The 26,788-nt window shown below is 42.4% G+C and overlaps 3 protein-coding genes across 4 annotated transcripts in view; 2 read left to right on the top strand and 1 right to left on the bottom strand.

Moving 5' to 3' along the window:
• The window catches only part of tsc2 (TSC complex subunit 2), a 29,849-nt gene extending 10,495 nt beyond the window's left edge, over positions 1–19,354 (bottom strand). The window contains 27 exon segments of the mRNA XM_034102654.2: positions 1,666–1,806; positions 3,994–4,088; positions 4,633–4,735; positions 5,035–5,128; positions 5,239–5,428; positions 5,626–5,760; positions 5,841–5,963; positions 6,757–6,922; positions 7,019–7,125; positions 7,214–7,336; positions 8,838–8,957; positions 9,794–9,949; positions 10,088–10,169; positions 10,484–10,587; positions 10,686–10,823; positions 10,916–11,059; positions 11,739–11,865; positions 11,948–12,021; positions 12,119–12,244; positions 13,014–13,062; positions 13,144–13,261; positions 13,837–13,984; positions 14,073–14,183; positions 14,272–14,358; positions 14,486–14,670; positions 18,131–18,318; positions 19,264–19,354. Coding sequence (XP_033958545.1) covers positions 1,666–1,806; positions 3,994–4,088; positions 4,633–4,735; positions 5,035–5,128; positions 5,239–5,428; positions 5,626–5,760; positions 5,841–5,963; positions 6,757–6,922; positions 7,019–7,125; positions 7,214–7,336; positions 8,838–8,957; positions 9,794–9,949; positions 10,088–10,169; positions 10,484–10,587; positions 10,686–10,823; positions 10,916–11,059; positions 11,739–11,865; positions 11,948–12,021; positions 12,119–12,244; positions 13,014–13,062; positions 13,144–13,261; positions 13,837–13,984; positions 14,073–14,183; positions 14,272–14,358; positions 14,486–14,620 — 2,996 coding nt within the window. The 5' untranslated portion in view covers positions 14,621–14,670; positions 18,131–18,318; positions 19,264–19,354.
• Positions 19,095–21,872, top strand: nthl1 (nth-like DNA glycosylase 1). Of its 2 annotated transcripts, none has more exons than XM_034102766.2 (6): positions 19,095–19,370; positions 19,544–19,902; positions 19,981–20,151; positions 20,255–20,414; positions 20,847–20,952; positions 21,365–21,872. In XM_034102766.2, the coding sequence occupies exons 1-6, from the start codon at positions 19,124–19,126 to the stop codon at positions 21,669–21,671; spliced, it is 1,350 nt and encodes a 449-aa protein (XP_033958657.1). In that variant the 5' UTR covers positions 19,095–19,123; the 3' UTR covers positions 21,672–21,872. The 2 variants fall into 2 exon arrangements, with proteins under 2 accessions (XP_033958657.1, XP_033958738.1); XM_034102847.2 differs by having other exon boundaries at positions 19,097–19,370; positions 19,682–19,902.
• Positions 21,873–23,384: 1,512 nt separating this feature from the next.
• The window catches only part of LOC117454663 (Na(+)/H(+) exchange regulatory cofactor NHE-RF2), a 9,918-nt gene continuing 6,514 nt past the window's right edge, over positions 23,385–26,788 (top strand). Inside the window, exons 1-2 of the mRNA XM_034093788.1 lie at positions 23,385–23,591; positions 24,830–25,147. Coding sequence (XP_033949679.1) covers positions 23,385–23,591; positions 24,830–25,147 — 525 coding nt within the window. The remainder of the gene's footprint in view (positions 23,592–24,829; positions 25,148–26,788) is intronic.

Here is a 26,788-nt window from a genome sequence, read left to right as displayed (position 1 = left end):
ATCTAAATAATTTGTGTTCTGCATTTTCCAAATCTTTTTTTTTTTAATTCAACATCTATTTATTGTGCACTGAGCCACTTTATGCAATCATCTTCTACATTATTTAAAATCGGTTCAGTATCACAGCTCATAATATCACTATTCCTAAGTGTATCATTCTTTTCTAAAACCACTACTTTAAAGAATACACTACATATTCAATCAAATGGTTTATAAATGGAAATATATGCACACCGTAAAACACTGACCTAATCTGAGAGATGTAAGGATACCATGTCTGTTTTGGTTATACAGCTGCAGATTAATTAGTTCAAAAAATAAAATCTCTCCCTTGGACCAACTCCCAGTGTGAATAAACAACTTTTCCACAGATTTTGTACTTACCTTTCTGCTTCTGTCATGATTCATTTTTCAGTTCAATTTCTAGTACACACATTCTCCAAACATGACCATGACTCACGACTGAAACAGTGTTCACTGCTGCGTTGTAATATTTGAGTCATCTTTTTTTCACCCAATTCAAACTAAAGCTGAGTATAATGGCTTTTATGAGAGTTTAATGCTTTGCTTTTTTAATGCAGACACAGTAAAACTCTCAGTATGGCTGCAAGTAATAAGAATTACAAAACAAAAAGATAATCATTTTCGATCACGAAACGTGAAAAAACATGGTCATGTTGCCTGAAGTATGCGCAGGAAAAACGGGTTTAATCTAACTCAGGTGTTACAAGTCAAGACACCAATGCTGAGAAAAAGCAGATTTGCAGCTGGTGAGCAGCTGAAGCGGGTTAAATAGATCCACACTGCAGTTGTTTAGTTTGATAAAGTGCCATGTGTCACTGAAATTAAATTACATAGAGCACCATAAAACATTAAAGTACTGGGCCTTTGCTGCCATCTGTCTGGCAGGAGGGGAAGGACATGTTTAATAAAGGGGCACTGCAGCCACGTCTGACAACTGCATCCATCTGTCAGTCAGCCAAGAAGAGGTAAGCATTAAAGGGGTGAAGCTAAGTCAGGCGGAGGTGTGTGAGGTGATTTCAGTGTGTAATCATTCACAATGTCTAGAAATGCCGCACTGGGAGATTGCCATGGTTTAAGCAGCACAGTGTATATATGTCAGGCAAGCAAACAGAGCTGTTGTGATGCTGTTGTCCTGGTCGCTGGGCGAGCAAGCAGAAGTGCCCCCCCGCCAGGGCAAAAGGGAGGCGGAGTTATAGGTGGATGTCAATCATAATAAGATCCCATCAGTTTGAAATCACATGCTTTGCAGCAGTCCCTCCTGCCATTCATTAGTTGTTAGGCCAATCAAAACCAGTCAGCAAAACAAAAAGTCAAATTGTGTTAGAAGAAAACAGAAAACCATCAAATGTTTTCCGACATCTTCTGCAAACACTGCATGCAAAACCAAATCATAAGCCAAAAATGCAAAACAAACAGCATGTGTACGATCGCAGCCCAAACAAAAGGTCGACACACAAACCTTCCTCCAGCATGCACCACCCGCTCCAGGTGTCCCCGGCAACCAACCACCCAACACCCCCCAACGGACCCGCATGACAATGACCCTACACCCCCCTCAATCATCCCATGGAGGAAGCAACAAGTGTTTGGGTGGCTGTTGTGTTATTCTGGGTTAGGTTACCCAGAAGGCTCTTCTCTAACCTGCGGACCGCGTGTTCCGAGACACTGATGCTGCGGGAGCGGAAAGCGTCCATGGCCGAAAGGTCCCTCAGCTCTTTAACTGGAGAGCTGCTGCTATTGGCTACCGCCGCCGCCGCCTTCGCCACTTTCGCCGCCCGCATACTGAGCGGTGAGGATTACCCATGAAGCACAGCGAGGGGGAACGGACCCGGGGCAGTGATATGGTGGTAGTGGGCAGTAAGGGGGTGTGTCATCGTGAGAGTGGTTTGGGAGTGTTCGAGGGGGGGGGGGGGTATGGTGCATTGAGGTGTATCAGGTAACAGGATTTGACACCAGAGCAGGGCACACGACACGCAGGGGACACAATGTGGGGGCCACAAAGGTCAAAGGTCACATGACACAGGAGGGACCAGGGGCAATGAAGGAGGGATCCAGGGTGACACGACCACCCCCCCAATACCACAACGCAGAACCCAACCACAGGAGGCAGGGGAGGGGGGGAGGGTCAAATGAAGAGTTGAAAGAAAACAAAACAAGGTGAAAATTAACAGCAGTGAACTCAATGAATCAGATCACAGGAGAGCGGAGTTAGAACAAGAAGAGTAAAATAAAAAACATCAACTTAAGAAGGAAAAACAGACAAGCTACAGCTTCTGCTACTCGGAAAAGAAAATACACATAGAAAGTTTTCAGGAGAGCAACAAAATAAACATTATTTCACAGAGCAGGTACATAATGAAGCCAAGGACTAGTACAGGAGAAGAAGAGCTGTAGGGATGGACTCAGCAGCACAGGCCTGACGTTACAACTGAAGGAACACATGACACCCAACGGGAAATGAAATGCCAGGTTAAACCTGAGGGTTGGAGCACAGCATGCCTGGAGTAAACACTAAGTAATCAACATAACGGTACTTTGATAGATGTATCAAGGCTTTTGGAAAACATGTACGCTTTCCAATATATAAAGCATTTGTGAGAAGAGGATATTTATTAAAAATATGAAATCTGACATGCAGCCCTCCAACCCAACAGCAGGCAATAAGAAGCACAAGGAAGGAGAACTGGATGAATGATAACAAATGTGGAACACTCAAAGAGGTATTAAATGGAAGATCAGTAGAAACTGATGTAAGCAGAGACACTGTGTCATTATGAAAAACTGATACGGGAAGGTTGCTTGATTGGAATGACAGCAAGCGTGTTAGAATTATGTTTATTTATAAACCTATAGGTGTGGGCCAACCAACAACGAGGGGCTAGGGCTAAAAAGATGTTTGCAAAACATCTGTAATTGCACGACAGAGGAGGAGAGGGGATTAATTAAAAAGCTACAATGAATCAATTAAAGCAAAAAATGAGGAAGAAAGGGAGAGTTCTAGATTTCTTTAGGGGAGTATAGTGTGGTCTCGAACTATATTGAGATATTTAGAGATTGTGCACTGTTGAAATATTGGTTAAAGTGGGACACTCCTGTTCATTCAGAGCCTTTTGGTCATAGGTCATTTTTACTAAAAATCTCTGTCCACACTGAAAATGCCGCCTACATCCTCCTTCCATTTTTCGGCAGAACTCTGCATTACGGCCGTTACAACTAATACTTATTTGCAGTCCCCTCCCTCATACTGCGATCACCTGTGACTGTGTTTGTCATGATTTACTTAGGATGTTTTAAGCGCAAGTTATCGGGGCAATAAAGACACGGACAAACCGACACACTCACGCTATGTACAGATTAGCATGGCGCCTTGCTGAGAAAAGTGTGTGTGAAAGTGTGTATTTCTCTTTGTGAACAGATACATGTAGTGTGGATGTTGAGATGCAACAGCAGGGGAAAGAAAAACAGATAGTTCTTCCCCCCACGCTACCGCTCCGTATCATCCTTACATAATGCAGGTGGTGGACAAAGTAATAAACATCTGGACAATATAATGCAATCCAATACTACAAAGCACACACTAATACTACAGAGTTAAATACTATAACAGTGAAGAATCACAACCAATAAAAACGTCCCTTCAACTGAAGGGCTTTTGCATTGGATGACATTGAATTATACAGGTGTTCATGTTATTTTGTCCATCCCCTGTATGTTATAATATGAGTGATTTTTCAACAAACTAATTGTGGAAGAAAAACAAAAAAACACATTTCAAAGTGTCAAAAGCATAAACAAATCAACTTAAAACACCATGGCAACCTGAGCAGTCACTGCAGCCGTCACGACACAGTAGCAGTCATGCTGAGTCCCCTGTTACCTTGGCAACCCCAACAATGGCCACATGGACCATGTGTGCTTGTTTCTATGTGAGCACTCGCAGCAGTGTGTGTATGTGTGCGTAGGCTTTACCTCTTGGGCCGCTCGTTGAGGCTGGTGCTTCGGGCCCGAAACGCACTCTGCTCGTGACCGTCATCGAACGGCAGCAGGGCGTTGGAGCGCAGACCCTGGAGACACAGACAAAGGTGTACATGTACAGATAGAAAGATACTAAACTAATGCAGCTTAAATAAGGGTCTGTTGAAAGGTTTGGGCCAAATAGTTGTGATTTTATGGGAGGTTACTGTATGTGCCAAGGCGGAGGGGCCTTTTGGAGTCCCTGCTGCTTGTATCCTAAGCTAACTGCCTGCTAACAGTAGCTCCAAACACAACACACAGAATATAAACATTGTGATATAACCCTAGAAGAAAACAAATGAGCATATTTCCAGAAATATTGAACCATTCCTTTGATGTACGATCTCATTATGTCGACTAAAGTTTTAAAAAATTAGGAACTGAAGAATACGGGAAGTCCTTCCCTTACAGAATTAGGTATGAGAGTTAGAAAGTAAGATGTTTTTTTCAAGCGTGAAATTATTTAATTTTCTGAATGCTTGTGCACAAGTAAGAGCACTCTATTGACATCAATTTGTATGTGTTTTTTTGTATCTTTATATAAAAAAATATGCACATAAGTCAATAAAGTTAGGAAGATGAGTAAGCACACACCTTTGTGATGTACTGAACAAAGTCTTTGCGGAAGGGGAGTCTGCAGCGTATGAACCACATGGCGATCACATGGTGGGCCAGGGATACGATGTACTGGTTGAACCTGAGGAGAGTGGAAGAAACCAACTGGTCAGAGTGTGTCTGTCGCTTAAGAACAAGTGTGTGTGTGTGTGTGTGTGTGTGTGTGTGTGTGTGTGTGTGTGTGTGTGTGTGTGTGTGTGTGTGTGTGTGTGTGTGTGTGTGTGTGTGTGTGTGTGTGTGTGTGTGTGTGTGTGTGTGTGTGTGTGTGTGTGTGTGTGTGTGTGTGTGTGTGTGTGTGTGTGTGTGTGTGTGTGTGTGTGTGTGTGTGTGTGTGTGTGTGTGTGTGTGTGTGTGTGTGTGTGTGTGTGTGTGTGTACTTACTTGGAAGGGTTAGTGTAGGGTAGAGAGATGGCAAACACACTGACATACTGCTCAGCTACAAAGTTGGCGTACAGATGTGGGAGGCGCACCAGAGCTGTGAAACGGAACACAGAAATAACTCTTTATCTACAGAAAACTGGCCTCTTCAATGGTAGAGAAACGTATGACAAAAGAAGTTGTGAGAAAAAAGCTTTTGGTACTCACTGGAGAGGAACTCGAGCATAGGTGATGCCATGGCAACAGTGGCAGAGATGTGGGTGAGCTTGACGATAAGAGCGGGGAGGAGCTTGATCATGATGTCAGGCATCTCCACCGTGCACATTGTAAGCGCCACCACACACTGCTTGGCACAGCGGTAGATGAGGCCGGTCTCGAGGCACTGAACCAGTTCTCTCTGTAGGGGGGAAAGGAAATGAATAACAGTATGGAAATATCTGCTTCTGTGTGTGCAGCGGGGCTGGTAAATGGGACGCTGTTGCCTAGATGTGGATTTTCTGGCAGTTATTAAACCCAACACACAAGCTTCAGAACATGCTAGAAACCTGTTGAGATGTCTTGGTTATTCTCTACACTACAGCATATCATTTGTACCTGTCTTGCCTGCTCCAGGTAGTTATGGTAGGAGGTGATCGCTGTGAGAACAGGAACCACCGCCAGCTGAACTTCAGTGCGAGAAAACCCGTCTGGGGTCTTCTTCAAACGCTCCGAGATCAGCCGATCTGTCACCTAACAGAACACAGACGCAAGTTCATTCATATGTTTACACTTTACAGACTTGTTTTACGTGTGTCTTTTTGTTGCTCTACCATGCAGCAGAGTGTGGAGCACAGCTGGTCCAAGCTGCATGGGGATGTGAGCAGCAGCACTTTGTACTGCAGCGTCCACGGCAGCTTGTCCAGAATCAGCTTCAGCACCTTCCAATCGGTCTCCTGCAACAGAAACAGAAACCATGTCTTTTTTCTCATAAAAGACAGCTTTGAAAACAATGTAACCATCAGTTATGAGTGAGTCTCTGCTCTTGGCAAAGTCCTTTGTTACAAAGAAGAATAAACACTATAGCGAAACCCACCTGCAAGCTCTCCAAGAAATAGAGGGTTGTAGAAATGAAATTTTTGCAATTCAGGTTTAACTCCCGATGGCATGGCCAACGGGGTGTGAATGTTAGGTCCTAGAGCAATTGGTACTGCTCTGTATGAATGGGTGTGAATGGGTGAATGACATGTAGTATGTAAAGTGCTTTGAGGGGTCGTAAAGACTGGATAAAGCGCTATATAAGTACAGTCCATTTACCATTTAACGTCTATGACATAAAAAACAGCCGTAAATACCCCCTCGGGAATCTTGAAGTATTTAGCTGTCTTTGAAAAGGCCGTTGCGAACACGATGCTACATGAGAGTACTTAAGTTACCGGGGACCTTAAAGGTGATCACACCGAACAGCAGTCTGCATTCAGTTTATGAAGCCATGCAACCATTTTGCTTTTGACTTCTGGCTATTGCATCTATACTTCAAAGAACATAGAAGTGGTGTTCATTTTACTGCAAAGATTATCATTCTGAACAAGAATTATAGACACTTTATAATCCTTTTTTAATCCAAATGTTTTTTTGTATGTTTAAGAAAAACCAGTGCGTGCTAGCTTCTGGGTAGGACTACAACATTACATCATCCCTGCACCAAGACTGCATTGGATGAGTTTGCTACAATACTTCTCTGTGTACCATCTTCAGGCCCTGCAGAAGGACATTGAAGGCCGGTGCGTAGGGCAGGTAGGCCGAGCGGATGGAGGCTGTTGAAGCTGAAGGAGCAGTGGGGGGGGCAGGGCTGCCAGCAGGAGGAGATGTTGAACCTGCAGGCTTCTTCTCACTGACACGCTTCTCTGGCTCCCTGAAACCACCATTTAAAATACTGTCAATACAGGATTTAGTTGACTGGATTATTATGAGAAAAACAGATGCAGATGTGAGCCGTGTGCGTCCTCACCCTGTGTCACAGTAGCAGTAAGGGCTAAACCTCAGGACCCCGTCTTTGTTGGGGACACCAAGGCGGTGAAGAGAGTCCACTCGCATCATCAGGAAGAAGTCAAACACCTGGAGGAGAGAAGGAAGTTCAAATGATAAGCCAACATGCATGTTTGTTTCAAAGGGAGTAAAGCAGACACAAGATGAACCCCCTTACCTGCAGTCTGATGCTGCAAGCGATAGCTGAGCAGTATTTGTTCTTGTAGTGGAGCTGCTGGTGGCTGATTAGCAGCTCATACACACGACTGGCGTGACTGGCTGGTAGGCTGTAGAGCTTGCTCTGCCAGGAGAGAACAACAAGGTTATTTACCAGATTCACTAAATTGAATTATTTTTTCAAACACATTTTGGGCAAAACATTTGTTATCACTTAAGGTTAAAAAGTATAACTTGAAAAACTTGATACTAATCAATAGTAAAGATATTTATTATGTGTTTTGTTTACTATCTACAAAGAACTAATAGCATCAGATTTTTATCAGGCAGGCTCCATTCATATTTGTAAACATGGCTCAAATCTGAAACTACGGCCGTATCTCATTTCTGGGATTTCCCCTCCTCGACTCCTCGACTCCTCGGTCCTCCGGTCGTGACCCGGAAATTAATTTCAGCGTGCCATGTTGAAGGACATCTCATTTCTCTAAATGCACACCGAGGACCGAGCATCGAGGAGGCTCTCTGGAGGAGCTCTAACCGAGGATACACTGATGGGTCCTCCACGGCTCCTCCGCGGATGTATTTCCGGCAACAGTGATGTTTCAAAGAGTCGTGACGCACGGCCGGACTTATCTCAGCCAATGACAGCTCTGCATGCATCCCCTGGATATTATTTTATTAAACTGCTTTAATCGCGATGTTTCCAGAGAGAACAGCTGTGAGGTCCGTGCAGAAAGCAGAGCAGTGTGTATAATATATATCACTCAGTATAACAGGCCTATATTACTCTCTGTATTTGCTTTAGTTTAGTAGATATCTACAAACAAAGAGTCGATATTTTTCTAAAACCATTTAGTGCTTCACATAATAAAATACACAACGGCTGTCGCCTGATTATGCTTTAGGAGCTGTAGGTGCGTGTGTGTGTTGTAGGTGTGTGTGGTACAGTGTGTGTGTAGATGCAGCGGATAGACAGGTCTCAGTTGGTTTGGTGTCCTCTGCTTACTTTCAATACTTGTAAATAAAACTTTTGTAATTTATTTTCCTCATTGTAGCGGCCAGAGAGAGGGGGGGGATATATCCAGTCTCTGATAGTGTTACGTTATTATGAGCGTGCTCTCATACTTGTTTGATTCTGAAATTGTATATATTTATATAAATATATATGCGTGTGTGTTTGTGTGTGTGTGTGTGTGTGTGTGTGTGTGTGTGTGTGTAGCCTGTTATTGTCTCATTATATCGCACTGTGAATGAATCAAAGTAAATATATTGTCGTCATGAACACATCTGTCCATCAGACAGAGGGCTGCTGTGCCTCCTGTCATCATTAATGGACGTCTCTTTAAAATGACCGCTCAGAGGAGAGGAGTTCTCATTTCTCTAACCGCCTGCTGCTTCCCCTCCTCTCTCCTCGGTTCCCCTCCTCGGTCCTCCGCTCGCATCTCCTGTGGGCGGGACTAAGACACGAGGATAGGAGTCGAGGAGGGGAGTTAGAGAAATGAGATACGGCCTACATGTTTTTGTCATTTCCAGACAATTTAAGAGGTTTGTTAACCAAACAAACCGGTGCCTTTCTAAAATAACTTCAACCCCATGTTTTGTGAATGCAGCCCTTATATGTGTACCTGCAGGATTTCCAGCAGGCCCAGTATAGCCGTCCTAACGTCCTCCATAGGACACTCTCCTGTGGGGACTCTCTCAGTGACCTCCAGGGGCCCTGAACTCACCAGAGAGCGACTGGCCACCTGCACAGAGAGAAAACACTGAATAGACCTCATTGTGGCTGGAAGGAACTGAATTAGAGTGTGTGTGGCCATTTTGTTGGTAGATAATTGTAGTTCTGCACTGTAATGTGAGGTTATGTCTCTGTTTAGTCCCTCCTCTGGCATGCAGGTGCGAGGGGGACAGTGCGAGAACTTTTAAAATGTTTATACATTTCTGGAAGATCTAAAATGTTTATAATGTTCTAGGATAGTTTTGTGTACACACTACAAAGGGTAAAGATCAAGGGAAAACATGCATACAATTTTTTTGTGTGTGTGTGTGTGTGTGTGTGTGTGTGTGTGTGTGTGTGTGTGTGTGTGTGTGTGTGTGTGTGTGTGTGTGTGTGTGTGTGTGTGTGTGTGTGTGTGTGTGTGTGTGTGTGTGTGTGTGTGTGTGTGTGTGTGTGTGTGTGTGTGTGTGTGTGTGTGTGTGTGTGTGTGTGTGTGTGTGTGTGTGTGTGTGTGTGTGTGTGTGTGTGTGTGTGTGTGTGTGTGTGTGTGTGTGTGTGTGTGTGTGTGTGTGGTGTGTGTGTGTGTGTGTGTGTGTGTGTGTGTGTGTGTGTGTGTGTGTGTGTGTGTGTGTGTGTGTGTGTGTGTGTGTGGTGTGTGTGTGTGTGTGTGTGTGTGTGTGTGTGTGTGTGTGTGTGTGTGTGTGTGTGTGTGTGTGTGTGTGTGTGTGTGTGTGTGTGTGTGTGTGTGTGTGTGTGTGTGTGTGTGTGTGTGTGTGTGTGTGTGTGTGTGTGTGTGTGTGTGTGTGTGTGTGTGTGTGTGTGTGTGTGTGTGTGTGTGTGTGTGTGTGTGTGTGTGTGTGTGTGTACCTTCTCAATGATGTCCAGCAGGCTGCTGAAGTGGTGTGTGTTGCAGCCCTCTGCCAGGTCCACCAGCAGCTGGGTGGCCTGTTTTCGGACGGCAAGGTCCCGGTCTTCAGCTATCCCACTGAGCTGGGGGATCACCACCATCTCAATCAACTCGTCCTGGAACAAGGCAATAAAGTAAGAGTGAGAGACATTGAGAGATATTGTTGAATATTCACACATGAGTAAACAACAGCAACACTGCACTTGATAGTTTATTTCAAATGTGTGTGTGTGCAGGTTCGTGTGTGTGCAGACCTCGTAAAGCTGTCGGTTGGTACTGAGAACGAAGGACAGGATATGAAGTACTTTGATCCTTATCACGCTGCGAGTCTCGTTTCTTTCAGGGAGACAGAAACATGACAGAAACAAAATATTGTTCAGCAGAGATTAGATGAGAAAGGGATCAAGGTGGTGATAGCAGAGAGGGATACAATTGTTTATAGTTGTCATTAAACACACTGCATTATTTGGCTGTTATAGTACGACATCAATACAATATTAAAAAGACCAGATCATTTTGATATAGACTAAGAGGTAAACATTGAAATACAATTAGAATAGGAGGCAATAAGAGATACAAACTATTCCATATAGCTAAATCTTGCCTCCGAGTCGATAATATCATCACCATCATCCCCGTTTGTGTCTTACCTGAAGAATTTCTCCATGAGGCGGTGAAGGCTCGGAATCCAGCTGTCCTTGGCTGGTTGAATAGACTGGGCTCTGTACGAGATGAGGGTCAGCACTGAAGCATCCTGTCACACACAATATTAAGATTAGAAAGGTATCAGCAGTGTGTTAGATGACAAAAACACAATATGACACAGAGGGATGGAAACTCAAAAGCACTAACAGGTCTCTTGTCGGCACATTTCTCCACCAGACTGAAGAACTTCTCTGTGGAGCCGTGGTAACCGTTCTGCTCGTACAGCTCCTCCACTGTGGTCAGCAGCTCGTACACAATGGCCTTCAACTCCGCACTGCCTATTGTCTGTGAAGACACATGAGATGGGCCAGTTGGTGAACAAATAACTGGTATTTTAGTGTGTGTGTGTGCGTGTGCGTGTGTGTGTGTGTGTGTACCTGGATCTGCTGCAGCAGCCGCTCTATGATGCCCAGCAGGATGTCCCATGTGACCACCTGCAGCTCTTTGCCGTACTTCTTGATCAGTCTGGTGATGGAGAGGACGATTTCATAGGACACCACCTCATTGGCACTCGACATGGCCTGAGTGACAGATACACAGAAACAGTTAGCACAACTGATCCATCACATTATCAGGAATATACTTCTTCTTTTTTCCTTCTATTTGAAGAATCCTTAGAACTAGCTACAACTGATAAAGTCACACTAGGTACTACTACTATGCAAACATGTCTATAGTATGACATAAACTAAAAACACATAGGAAGATCCAGCATATGCAAAAATTGTGTATTTGGCATTGAAGCATAAATATACATATACATATTTCTTGGCAAAGAGTGATAGATGTTTGGCAAGAAAAGAGATTTGGAAATGTGGCATTTTTCATTTACAGTGTTAGAAGAGACATAAGTAATTCTGTCCACAGGACATTCATCTGCAACAATTTAGTTTGTTTCATATTTTAAGAAAAAAAAGACCAAACTAAACTAACAAAATGTATTCACTTCAGGAAAATCTTGAATTTTCTCAGTTTTGTGACATTTGTAGACCAAATGATTAAACAAATATTATTCAATTATTAAGAAATGAAAACCATAGGGCGCCCTAGATAATATCTTGTAGAACAAAAACAAAAATGTTTTCCCTGACATTTTTGCCACGTCCAGACAGTATGCATTATTCTTGTTTTCGTGTCATGTAACCAATAAGATCAGCACATGCCTCGTGGGGCAGATGGCACGCCCTGTGTGAGTGTTACCTTGTAGAAAGATGGCAGAACGAGTGTAGGTGTGTTTTTCAGGGCGGGGAGTCTGTGTGCGCCCCACAGTGCCATCCCAACAAAGAACACGGCTCCTCTCAACAACGGGGCGTCCTCCATGTACACTCTGAGGGAGGGTGCAGGAAGTTAAAGGGACACAAAAAGCAGGAAAATAACATTCCCATAATGCACCATAAGTTCAGAAATACCTCTCCTCCATTATCCGGCACATGGTGTAGATTGCACTGTGGCCGAGGTGAGTCCCCAACACCTTCCTCATCAACTGCAGGTGCACAATCACAGGCCGTTATGAATAATGCGCATTGCATCAGACAAAGGAGAAAGTGTGTGTATACATGTGTGTGTGTGTTTGCTCTCACCTTCCAGCAGGATTCACAGAACTCCTTGACGTTGACAGTGCGACACAGTGTGATGATGAAGACAGTGAGAGAGTCTGAGGGCAGGCAGTTGTAACACACCACTGCATCCAGTACTTGTAGTGCCACCTAGACACAGCATACACAGACCACACACATACAAACACACACAAATAAAACAACTCTGAGCCTCAGTATGGTCACGCTAGATTGTGCCGTTAATACGTTTTGATTGTGTTTCGTGTTTGTTTACAAAATAAATAAGATAGAGAGCGCAGTAAATAACAAACACCTTACACCAGACTGCCAATTGGATGATGGTGTACTTCCATGTTCCATGTATTATATGTAGTTGTTTTACATACAAACCCCTAAATGTGAAATGTTCAGGAATAGCTCCTCAGCATGAATCAGCACTATCTGTCGTCTGCTGGCGATCATTGATCAAAGACATGCATGGTAACACACCTCTCCGCTAATCTCTAAGAGATGTCACGTCAAACCCTTTAGATAACTGGAGATGTAACCGTGTTACTGCAGTTCAACAACTCAGTCCCACAAACAAGCACTCTACCATTATTAGGGAATCAGAAACCAACCTGATTAAATAAGATTTCCATCTTGCCTGCCTCACACAAACAACGTTTTCGTGGTGATGAGTAAAGCCAACTGTGACCACACAATTTAAATATTTAAACATTTTTGATCATTCATCGTTTATTCCATGATTAAATGAGTATGTCTCCCAATGCTACAAATAATGGATATTATTAACCCTCTTCTACCTACCTGATTTGCTGTTTATAATTTGGACATTGTTCATATTTGGGGGTATTCTCTTTGCTGTAAGATTCTAACAAGCCGTTGTAACAAAGAATGAATTTGAACAAACACCCACCTCAATATCTGTCGAAGATGTAGTTCTATTGCACAGGAGACAGATTTTCCTACACAGCACAAGCAAACAAATGCATGTTAATACATTCATTTGATTGAAATGTGTTTATGTGTCTGGATCTCTGACTTACTGGACCATGACGGAGACGTTTTGGTCCAGGTAGCAGCTGTTGAACTTCACCAGATTTACAAGAACATGGAGAAAATCGGAGGTAAGACCTATGTCCATCCACAGGAGGACAAAGCGTGCTGGAGACCGGAGAGAACAGAGCGAGAGCAGGACATATTATGGAATATTACAGGTGAATAAGGTGTGTAACAGCCCAGTCATGCCTCAACAAATAATAATTGCAAACATGACTACAAAGATGATTCAAATGAGTTAAAAGTATATATTTGATACACTGGAATCTATCATGCTGGTGAACCAGACAACAATGAGTGTAGGGTTTTACTCAGGATGAAAAACACACTGTGTGCCTGTGCTTATAATATCAGTATGTGCAATAATGTAAACAAAAAAAGCAACCTTATCAATTCTCAGTGACTTCAATAACAGCAAGTTATAAACTAAAATGAAAATGTTGCCTGCTCCATTTATTAAAATAAGTAGGGTTATTCTCTCGAAACTTAATAATACAAAAACATAATCTGACTGTCCATCAGTAGCAGTTATTTGCGGGGAAAAAAACTTCAATTTGCAAAGTTTTCAATTTGTCCAAGTTGTAAATTGTTTCACAATGTCAGCTGTTAAGAATCTCCACCCTGACATGAACACATTTTCATCCCACTTCGTCCCTCGTTTTCCCCCCATTGAGTTTTACCTATATCTTCTTCCAGATAAGTGATGTCTTTCCCGTTCTCGGTTAAGGCCTTGAAGACTTCCAGCCTATCAGAGAGGTCCTCGTTGGAGGGTTGGTAGTCTCTGATCACGTTGAAAAAGAATGCTCTCAGAGGGCCGAGCCGCTCGCCCTTCACATTTCCAGGGAACCGATCATTAGGAAAAGTCCGGAACTAGAATCACATTTCATATTTGTGTGTGTTTATCCTGTCTATGTACCTGTCCCTGTATAATGGCCCTCAGCAGCTGCAGGACCGCATGTCTGGCCTCCAGTGGCTGCTCTGGAGTCAGCATGTCCTCCACAGCTTTCCATACAGCCTCCACAGCATGCTAAAAAGAACACATGAAAACACAGAGTCACACACAGAAGGTGACATGTTGTGTTGTATCCAAAAAGGCAAACCAGGAGCAGACTCACATCCTCAAATTTCTTTGTTTTGGCGAGCTCACAGACATGGTTCATCATGCGGACGCGGGTGCTCAGACCGCAGTCTGGTTGGAGCTCCTGAAAGACATCACAGGAGGAAAGGAATGAGGAAAGGTGTGATGCAAAACATGTACAAAAAACTAAGAGCATGCTGCGTTTAATTGTGGATGAACAGATCTGCAGTCTTCTGGTCTCTCCTGCACACCTTGATGATGTTCGTCGTGATGATGAACTCTGACGGTCGGGCGTCACTCTGTTTGCTGGGCGGCCGCGCGGTTCCCAGCCCAAAGATCCCCTTCACCTTGTCCTTGAGACTCTCTTTGCTCGGTTGTTTATTCATGGCCCAACCTGAAGGGGCGGTCCACCGCACAGGCTGGGACTGAGAGCTGCCTGGAGAAAGAGCCGCACACTTTTAGATGAAACCGTTTTTATCAATGTGGATTATTACAGTGAAAAACCCAATACCCAAAGACCAGATAAAGAGCCACACTTCCTCTGAATTGACTTGATGTAGCATAATAGCAATAAGATAGATGGTCACATTCAAAGCCAAAACCCATTGCAATTATTAAATCCTATAAGATGCTACATCACAATAAAATATGACCTGTAACTAGATTCAAACATCAGCAAGGAACATGACAACGAGTGAGCATTATGAAGTTAATCTACAGGGTTCATACACTTTTTCACCAATGATTTTCAATGACTTCTCCAGGACCTTTACCCAATTTTCCATGACCAAAACAATGACTCTTTCTCAGCGGTACCACTGAAAATGGTTTATTGTAACATGGAACAGGAAAATAAGGTCTGCATATGAAACATGTTGTGCCTATCGAAAACAAATCAAATAGTAGGCTTACCAGCTTCTACACGCTAAAGCAACTCAAATCTCTCACCAGCAAAATACCTCCTCAGTTAAATGCCATTTTACCTTTCATTACTATACAGTATTTATTATCATTATAGTATTACTATTTTAGCGATTAGATAAAATATAAATTATATTTGATGCAACTTTAGTTACATGACTTTTTCAAAAATATTGTTTTCCATAACTTTTCCAGGGCCTGGAATTAGCATTTTGAATTTCCATGACTTTTCCAGGTTTGTAATGGCCGTAAGAACCCTGAATCGAGTGCCAATGACTTCACACTGAGGCCCATACTCAAAGAAACTAACCTTCTGTTGACTTATTGCAGCTCTGCACATTTAATTGTTTGACAGCATTTGCTTACTCGAGTTCACTTGTAACACTATGCCCATATCTGCTTATGATTTGCTCACTGTTGGTGACAATCACATCCTCTTCTTTTTATTTTATAAATCCTTGATATTTGGAAGCATAATTTGGATGTTATCCAAGTCATATTCTTATTATTGATGAAATTAGGTTTCTATGTGATTAATATTGGCAGTGTTTTTTAACCTTTAACCATTTTAACCTTTTCTCTCCTTCTAAGCCAGTCTGAAGTTTTCTAGATTTAGCCGAGAGTTTAGCTGAGGTCATCAGACACCCAGATCTGGACACATTCTCTCATGATCTATCCAACATGCAGATGCCAAACTAAACAACGGACACATTCATTCAATATTTGGCGTTTGGGATGTGAAGTAGCCTCTCTGATGTTCTCCAAGGAAAGGTTAATGCATCAGGTGTATTGGTTTTATTTGTATAATGTTGGCGGAGACACTTTTCAGATGGGGTGATACACTGTGGGGAAAAAGGCATATTCAGAGTTTCTCTCAGTGTATTTATTACAGTTACTTGGACAGTTGTTTGTGTGTTTCCTTATGTTGGGGGCTGAAGCACAAAGCATGTTCTATTGAGGCAAAGGATCAAAGACACTGTACCTCTGTGTGAATGTTTTGCCCTGGAGTGTGCATGTATATATACATTAAGCCTTCTCATTTAAGGGTTGCACAATATTATACTAAAACCAGTGTTTGAACTGAAGTGAAGTAACAATGAATGTAAGTGTATGCTGGTGGTGATTAAAAGGTGTTACATCAGATTATATTACTTTCAGTAAAAATCCTACATGAGGAAAATAACGTTTGATCTATTGCTGATTCCCTTCTTAATTTTGATTTCTTTAAAGAACATTCTATAAAAGTTGACAATAATCAGGGTTGAATACTAAAAGATGTACATGATGTAATGCATTTTGAACAGGGTGACTAGCTAAGTGGTCTAAAGTAACCTTTCCAACAATGACTGTGGTGGCAACAACAAACTTTTTACATTTAAGTTGCATGGCTGAATCTACACTGAACAAAAATATAAACGCAACACTTTTGAACTCAAAGATCTAAAACATTTTCTATATACACAAAATAAGCATTTCACTCAAATATTGTTCACAAATCTGAAAAGATCTGAGATAGTGAGCACTTCTCCTTTGCCGAGATAATCCATCCCACCTCACAGGTGTGGCATATCAAGATGCTGATTAGACAGCATGATTATTGCACAGGTGTGCCTTAGGCTGGCCACAATAAAAGGCCACTCTGAAACGTGCAGTTTTGCTTTATTGGGGGGGTCTGGGGGGGTCCAAAAACCAGTCAGTATCTGGTGTGAGGGTTAGGGTTAGGGTCATGTTGTGAATCGAGTGGCCCATGGTGGTGGTGGGGTTATGGTATGGGCAGGCGTATGTTATGGACGACGAACACAGGCCACTCGATTCACAACATTACCCTAACTACCCTACCACTCACACCAGATACTGACTGGTTTTCGGACCCTCCCAGACCCGAACACAGGTGCATTTTATTGATGGCATTGTGAATGCACAGAGATACCGTGACGAGATCCTGAGGCCCATTGGTGTGCCATTCATCCACGACCATCACCTCATGTTGCAGCATGATAATGCACGGCCCCATGTTGCAAGGATCTGTACACAATTCCTGGAGTCTGAAAACATCCCAGTTCTTGCATGGCCAGCATACTCACCGGACATGTCACCCATTGAGCATGTTTGGGATGCTCTGGATCGCCGTATACGACAGCGTGTTCCAGTTCCTGCCAATATCCAGCAACTTCGCTCAGCCATTGAAGAGGAGTGGACCAACATTCCACAGGCCACAATCAACAACCTGATCAACTCTATGCGAAGGAGATGTGTTGCACTGCGTGAGGCAAATGGTGGTCACACCAGATACTGACTGGTTTTCGGACCCCAGACCCCCCCAATAAAGCAAAACTGCACGTTTCAGAGTGGCCTTTTATTGTGTCAAGCCTAAGGCATATGCCACACCTGTGAGGTGGGATGGATTATCTCGGCAAAGGAGAAGTGCTCACTATCACAGATTTGTTCAGATTTGTGAACAATATTTGAGAGAAATGTTTATTTTGTGTATATAGAAAATGTTTTAGATCTTTGAGTTCATCTCATGAAAAATGAGAGCAAAAACAAAAGTGTTGCGTTTATATTTTTGTTCAGTGTAGATACCACTGGAGGCATGGTAGTAGTAGTAGTTTTTGTATGTAACTATGGTGGGAGCAGAGGCTTCTGTTACGCAGCAGTGAAGTTTGGAGCCTGTAAATGAGTAAACCAGGGGGGCAGGTTTGGAGAATATCTGCTGTCATGTGGACTTGACAGAGACAGAGGGGAGGGGAGCAGACCACTGTTCTGTTTCACTTCAACCACATCAGTGACAAATAACCTCCATCCAGAACAAATAATATGTTTAACCACTTAGCGAAAACATGGTATAATCAGGAGAAATGCACAATGGCGCTACTGAACCGTTAGCTCTGCTTTTACATTCCCTGTCATGAGCTAGCATTCCTGTGAGGCATTCAAGGACTGGTTGCTTAGAAAACATCTCCCCTTCCTCTCACCTTAATGCAGAGGAGTCTCTCTCGGCTTCATAAGGCCGCAGCTTCGTCCATATGCAGCCAACAGAGCCGGCTGTGTCTCTGCATTGATAAAACTCTGCAATTGCTGCTGGAAGCTTGTTTTCGTCCAGGCTCAGTCCTCCTCCACTTCCCAACCGGATGACACACTAACGCTGTGACAGGGGCACTTCCTACAAAAACACGTTAGTTACTCTCGCTGCTGGGAAATGTAGTTCCAAGCAAGCTAAACACAAACTATGCTAAAGCTATTTTAAAGCTAATTTGCAAATTACCGGACATTCACAAAATATCAGGACGCACCTCTATTTACCCAGTGGCTGCATAAGAAAGATGTTAAATAGCTGCCAGTGACGAGACACATGTTTCTTAAACTAAAACGGTTAACGAGTAGCTAGCTAAACATGCTAACAATGCTGAAGTTGGTTCCTCATTGGAGCCAGAAGCTGCACTGTCGCAAGGCTGCCTGCCAGTGGAGCTACATAATAGGTTTAAATTAAGTAAAAGGACTTAAAAAGGAATTTCTTTGAAAAAGAAACCTCATGAATACAATGTATTGGAGAGAAACACACATTGTATATGCTAATAAACAGAAACCCTATTTTATTTACCTTTAACTACCTGATTGATTGGTAGGACAGAATGGCTTAATCAATGACATGTCATGTCATACTCCTGATCTGCTTAATGCTGACGATTTTAAGCGCATTTTTTTTTATTAAGTTACACAGGTGCATAGCAGGCATAAAGCCAAACACTTAAAGTCATGATTTTTAGTACACTAAATAAAACAACATAACTTGGTGAAAGATATGTGTAATTCTGTTCTAAATAAAACGTTTTTGTATTTAAATTAACAACTTTTATTATTAATACAATTATTTTGTCTTTCTTTCATTTATTTACCGGGATTGTTTTTTTTCTGGTCCACTCGTGACCAAAACCTACGAATGAGCAACCAACTTCAAGATCAACTAAATGCCTCAGGTCCACTGGAAAACGAATTTCTGTTATGTAGTCCGGACTTTAACTATGACCTCTCCTTATTTCATGCAGAGCAGACCTGTTATCACTCGGAGTGGTGATCAAAATGCAGCCTCTCTCAGGTCCAAACTCACCACCAGACGGAGGAATCAGGGTCCAGGTTCCTCTGTGGAGGTGAAGGTAGAGCCGGAGGAGGCGAGGATCTCGGAGCAAAGACCCTCCTCGGCCCCCTTATCCACGGGTAATGTTGACGTTAGTCCACACAGAAACGTGTGAACTCATTTAGAAATTCACCACAGTTCTTCTAGCTAGCTCCAAATACAGTTGTTAATGAGCAAAAGTTGGAGAAGTTGCAGATGTTGTTTTTACTTAATTAATCTGTTTACTTCTGCATCTGAACATTGGTTGACACAGCAGAGGCAAGGCAACCTCAACCTCATCTACTTACTTGTTCCCATGTGGTATGTTTTCTTTATGTATTTCTGTGCTGGGTCAGATATTCTAAATCCTCTCTACCCTGTGCTCATTCTGGTGCTTGCCATCCAAAAACAGAAACAGACGCCTTGCCATTGTCTTCACACAGCCGCAGGAGGAAACAGCTCAAAGTGGAATATGATGAGGATGAAGGTGTACCACCGGTGAAGACAGAACACTGGGAACCTCCCGACTGGAAGAAACAACTGGGATACATCCGTGAGATGAGGAGCAGCCGGGATGCACCTGTAGATAACATGGGGGCAGAGAAATGCTACGACTCAGACGCTACTGCTCATGTAGGTGTGGGTTTATTTTTTCTCACATATTTCTAAGGTTCAGAAGCACTCATCTTGTTCCCTCTGTTGTCTTCTCAGGTCAGACGTTTCCAGGTGTTGGTTTCACTCATGCTGTCCAGTCAAACCAAGGACCAGGTGACCGCAGCAGCCATGAAGAGGCTCCGAGCTCACGGCTGCACTGCAGAAAGTATTCTTAATACTGACGATGAAGCACTGGGGAAACTCATCTACCCTGTCGGCTTCTGGAGGGTAATACAGAACTCAGTACTCTGTCTTACAGGAGCCACACAGTTCCTCCTTTTCACCCTGCATCTCTGATTAGTTGAATTGTTTTCTTACCCACCCCTTCTAGACTAAGGTGAAATATCTGAAGCTGACATCGGCCATTCTGCAGAAAGAGTTTGGAGGGGACATCCCAGACAGCGTGCAGGGGCTGGTCCGCCTAACAGGAGTCGGACCTAAGATGGCTCATCTGGCTATGGACATCGCATGGGACCAGGTGTCCGGCATCGGTGGGGGGGACACTCTTTCTTGATGCATGCACTTGCAAATCTGTGTGAATTCACATAGCTGGAAACTGAGGTTGATAAAGTTATAGCAGCATGGACATTTTTTTTTTAAATATAGTAAATTACCCAACACTGAATCAAATAGATGAAATCAGCTCCACCCTTCAACTACAGCAGTACATTTTAATCACACATAATTGCATCAGTAATATTTATGTAATACAGAATAATACTAAAACACCACAAAAGGGGTATTTTGTTCAGCATTGTGGATTCCTTTGATACTAAAAGTACTTTTCACTGATGACACTTACATGGTTACATTCTTTTTACAGTCTTTAGTAAAGGATCTGAATGCTTTTCCACCACTGCTTTTTCTTATAGAAGTGCAAACCAGTGTGTGTGTGCCTAAATATACAGTTTTGTTTTGTTTAGGCGTGGACACACACGTGCATCGTATCTCTAACAGGCTGGGCTGGCTGAAGAAACCGACCACGAGCCCGGAGCAAACGCGCAAGGCCCTGGAGGAGTGGTTACCAAGGTAACAGCATGATTACTTCCCTGCTGACCTGTACAACCTGATTAAGACGGACCAACAGATCCATAAAGTCACCCAGACTGACCACATACTGTATAATGTATTTATATATCATCCATACTTATCCAGAACATTTTATGTTGATTATTCTTTGTGATATGTCTCTATACTGTAGATATAGTATAGATTTGCTATTTTAATTTGATTAGGTTGTACTTTAATCCACCTTGCCGGAACACCCTGATGCTGTAACAAAATCATTTCCCAATTTGGGATGAATGAATGAATGATCTATCTATCTCTCTATCATTTCCTCTGTTGATTGATGGGCACCCTTCACTATATGTTGTGCCTGTTTGTAAAAATCAATGAGTGAGCCGTTCAAAGTAACGTGTGATGTTCCTCTCTGCGGCAGGGAGCTGTGGAGTGAGATCAACTGGCTGCTGGTGGGTTTCGGGCAGCAGGTGTGCCTCCCCGTCAGGCCGCTCTGCTCCGTGTGTCTGAACCAGCACAGCTGTCCCTCCGCCCACAAGAGCTCTCCTACAAAAAGGCCTAAAGCTGCTTCCCCTTGCTCCCCTGATCCAACCTCTGCCTCCACAGTGAAGACTGAACCTGGACAAGAATCAGATGTTAAACATGAGAGGTTAAAGAAGGAGCCACTGCCCACACCTGTTTCCCCGAACGCACCGAAACGGAAGATAAAAACCAAGGTTAAATATTGATTTAGTCTTGTCTGAGCTGTGACCAAATATTGGACCAGAAAGATCAACTTAAACACAGACACACTGAGAACATTGATGTGGATATCAGAATGTACGAGTTTAATATGACACTACAACTACTTCAAAGAGATAAACTATTTTTCTACTGCTAGTGCTACTTTATTATTATAAAAAATTAATAAATGATGTACTGAAATCATGTTCAAAGTTTGTCCTTCTATTTTTTCTAATATGCCCAACAAAATGTAATTCAAATAAATACTGTAGAGATGTCGTGGACTTTAAAAAGAAGATATAAATAAACACTTGTTTGGAATCATTCTTCACTGCAAGTTATAGGGATGGTTTAGCAGGAATATCATCAGGTGTGTGTTGGCTGGCTGCCATGCTTCAAAGGGACATTTAAATAGAACCAAGCCATTGTTAATGATAATAGTTACACCCCTGTTTGTCTCGCTATATGACAAACTGTCATCTGTGAAAATGAGCCTTACAGATAATGAAACACTGTCACATAGACAATGCTCATGTTTGTGGAGGATTCAATGATAATAGTCATTCATTAAATATAGATGTGATGTTTTTGTTAATAGCACATCAGCAGTGTTAATGTGTGAAAGGAAGATGTGGAAAGTAAGAACATTTACTCAGTATAATCCAGAGGTCCTCATACTTGAATTTGATTATGCGTCATATTTCTACTTTAGTAAATTTCCTAGAGAAACAGTCATTTTCATTTAAATACATGTATTTAAGATCTATAATGTACTACTTTAGAAATGGAATTCATAGCCTATAATTTTAAGAATAATAACTATACAATAACAGTAAGCACTGTATTATGAGTATTTTTACCTGTTATACTACTATTTATAACCCTCCTAAGTATTGCTTTACTTGATTTATTCTTTCACCTCTGGCTGTAAGGGAAACTAAACTGCTGTTCTTAACACTTGCCTCGTGGAAGTCTCATATTCCCTGATCTAAATATCAACGACACACACCCTCAAGCTGTCCTGAATAACCTGAGACACACCTTTGTAAATCGATGAATGAAAGCAAACTATGAGTTTATATTTCATGAACCATATAATCCATGCGCAACCTGTTGATCTCATGTGGAGACAGCAGGGATAGATGGGGAGGATTTCCGCTCTCAGGTCACAGCCGCAGACCTCCGCCTCTCTGGAGGGACTGCACCTCGAGCTAATGTCCTCGCGGCTGCGCCCAGTCGTCAGGTGTGCGCTGCAGGGGACATTAAGTAGTGCCATCTGCTGTGTAGACGCCTCTTTATTTTCGTACCGCAGGACAGGATGACACATGTCCAGTTGAGGAGGGGAATTAAGTGTTACGTGTGACGAAAATCTTTCTAATCTCTGATCTCTTGGATTATTCCTACAATGGTCAGGATTTAGCCACTGGCAGCAGTTTTTGGACACAAATTTACGCACCACTTCTACGCGCTCATATTTTCCCACCTGCATTTGCATGATGGATTAACACTTTTAAGCCTTTTTTGTGATTTGTGCTCTTTTGTGGATTATTAATGTACTCGCATCATGCTAAAAAATGATGATCGTTTGTTCCCCACAGCGCGCAGCAGCCGTACATTGATTAAGAGCCAGAGACTTCCCACCGCGGTTGGCCAGAGCACCTGTTTATTCTCCTGAGACACTTTGACCTGTTTTCCTCTCTATTAACGCGCAGGTTGGGATGGAGAGCGAGCTGAGACCCAGGCTCTGTTTCCTGACCAAAGGAGAGCAGGGCTATGGGTTCCACCTGCATGGGGAGAGGAATAGAGGCGGGCAGTTCATCCGCAAAGTGGACCCCGGCTCCTCTTCTGACATGGCCGGGCTGCGGCCAGGAGACCGGGTGGTGGAGGTGAACGGGGAGAATGTGGAGAACGAAGGCCACCATCAAGTGAGTGATGGCTCAATGCTTCTTTTTTTGAATAACAGACAGGTACTTGCATAAAGAGAAGCCTGGAGAGGCGCTTTAAGTCTCTGAGGTACAAACAATGAGTTGTATACCTGTTAGACAACTTTTTACTTTGCCTGAGGAGAAGGAGGAGGCAGGAGGAGAAGTGGGGCAACTAAAATGGGTCAATGTGAGCTTTGTGTAATGGGAATCACTGGGTGTCTTTGTGACAGATGTAGGGAAAGTACTCCAATCTTGTACTTAAAAAAAGTACCTGTACAGGAATACTCTGTTACAAGTAAAAGTCCTGCAATCAAAATGTTACTCTAGTAAAAGTACAACAGTATTAGCATCAAAGAGTACACTTAAAGTACTCATCATACTGATCGGCTCATTTTAATAATTGATGCATTAAAGTGTTATCAAAGCTGGTAAAGGTGAAGCTAGTTGTAATACTTAGTAAGGGTAGATTGTGAATTTATTCCAGGTGTGACTAAAGTCTTTTAAGTGTTGATTATATATTTTACATCATTAATCCAAATCTAAAGGTATTAAATCGATGTACTAAAAAACACAATTTACCTCTGAATTGTAGTGGAGAAGAAACATTAGCAAAACATTGAAATACTCAGTAAAGTATAAGCGGTGGTGTTAAGTAACTTAGTACATTTACTCAAGTACTGTACTTAAGTAAAATGTTGAGGTACTTGTACTTTACTTGAGTATTTCCATTTTGTGTCCCCTTGTATCTTTATCCCACTACAATTCAGAGGTAAAAAAACACTTATTTTATACCTTTATTTACTGTATAGTTTAATGATAAACAATAGGATAAACACTTAAAAAATACTTTAATACACATGGATTCAATTCACAATGAGTTTAAATAAGTTCCAACTTTACCAGCTATAATAAACACATTATATTTATGATTCTGAAATGGGCATAATGAGTACTTTTGTTACTTTAAGTATATTTTGATACCAATACTTTTGTACTTTTACTTAAGTAACAAATGAGTATGAGTAATCCTGCACTTTGGTACTTATGCTTAAATAAGTACAATATTTGAGTACTTCGTCCACCTCTGAGTACTCAAAGTATCTCAAACCTTTACTTAAGTACCGTACTTGAGTAAATGTAATTAGTTACTTTACACCACTGCTCTTGCTAAGACTATGTCAGCCAGTTCAGGCTGAATAACACTGACTGATCCCCCTCCCTCTCTCTCCTCTCTACAGGTGGTGGACCGTATCCGCGAGGTGTCCTACCGCACCCGGCTGCTGGTGGTGGACAGAGAGACGGACGAACACCTCGGCAGCCGAGGCCTGGCCTGCACAGAGGACCTGGCCATCGAGATGGGAACCCTCTCCCCACAGCCCTCACCCGCTGCCACTCCTTCTACCTCACCTTTTCCTAGAGGGAACTCACCTATGTCACCAAAACCCAACGACACACAATCATTTTCCCCCCCTGCTGGAGACTCGTCCATACACACCATCACACAAGACAAGGCCAAGAGGTTCTCGGTGACATCATGTACAGCAACAGACCCAGAGGTAAGGGAGGACACCAATACATCAGAGGGTCTCTAACAAAGGAAAAACACAGCCAAATGTCAAAATCATGCATCGTTTTAATTAGTAGAAGTTAAAGTGGTTAGTTGGAGTCCCTGGTTGGTATCAGAGAGCCACTATAGGACTGTGTTAAGAGTGCATGTGACACTGATCCGACACTCTTTTACATGCTGTCTAATGATACACTAATCTGTACTCGAGCACCATGGTGTTCTGCCAGCTGGATGTCAGTACCAAAGCTGTGCCTTTAAAAAGAGCCAGGCGACTTCTCTGAGCAGTTTGGACTCTAATCTTGAAGAAAAAATAAGCTTTTAGCACACACACCAGGTGTACAGAGATTAAGAGACAAACTGAGGACTGGAATTGAAGCTACAAAAGCGATACAAAAGTGGAGGACTTTATGCCACAATATGGGCAGAAAAGTCTATGTTACAAATGGAAGTTAAAAAAGGAGTCTGCAGCTAAGTGACTGAATTCAATTGAGGCTCCGTTTACATTGTCAGCAGGTTTTCAAAGGGTTTCTCACCTCTTCTCCAACACAGTTAGTTTAAGGCCCTGATTAAACTTTCCCTGTCCCGAAACATTTGCTTTACGAGCCACTGTTGTCTCTAAGCGGTTAGAACAATGCATATTGCTTTTAAATAGGGCTTTCGCTCTGTGCATACTACATGTTAACACCTCAGGGCTGTATGATACTTCCCATCGGCTGAGACAATACACTTCTCACCTGACTGTGTTTCATGATAAAACATATAGATCTTTAATTGGTCAAAACATTGAGTGAAAAATAGTTTGATCAAGTGTGCACTAGGTACTAACGTCACTGAGTTATCTTAAAAATGAATAATGTTATTTATCTTCTATTCATGGGTGTGAAATATCAATTAAACAAGAATATTAGAGAAGTAGTGTTTCTATCCAAAGTTCTTTGCTCTATGTGGATACTTTACTCAGGGATGTGTAACAAACAGGGACTGACTCAACATGAGATCAGATTGTATCACTCTTCCAGTCTGTTGTACTTTATTTGGAGTGGGTTTAAACAAAGCAGAAGGAAAGAAAACATCAAGCAGACACAGGAGGGATCATATTTTTAGATAGCTGTGTTGCATAATCTCTTTGCATAGGTATCTATTGAAAAAATGTGGTTTATTTTGGACACATAATCTAGCAATCTAAAATGGGACATTTCAAGCTCAGGTTTAGTTACAGTCCTTGGCATGCTATAAAATTGTTAACAATCATAATAACTTGTATTTATATAGCACCTTTCATGAAACCCAAGGACGCTTTAAAACATTCACACAAACACAAGGAAATTCCAACATTTCCGTGACAGAAACAATATTTCCACAAGTGCCAACAAGACATCACCATGACGTCTTAATGACAGTCTGACAGGAACTGTCTGTCAGAGAATTGGCTCTGTGTTTGGGCTCCAAACAGACCGGACCAGGATCCTCACGGAGACAAGCTGCCATCTGTTTAGCTGAAGGCAGCGTAAATACAGGCTGTCCGTCACGGCTCTTTTTATCAGTTTTGGGTTTTGGTTCGGATCACACAACAACTACTGCAATAACAGCAGACATGCGCAATCTATTACATCACCTCCAAGTCTGGCTG

The sequence above is a fragment of the Pseudochaenichthys georgianus genome, chromosome 1, assembly GCF_902827115.2.
Source record: "Pseudochaenichthys georgianus chromosome 1, fPseGeo1.2, whole genome shotgun sequence".
NCBI lineage: Eukaryota > Metazoa > Chordata > Actinopteri > Perciformes > Channichthyidae > Pseudochaenichthys > Pseudochaenichthys georgianus.
The sequence above is the reverse complement of the archived record's forward strand: the minus strand, read 5'-3'. Positions and strand labels throughout refer to the sequence as shown.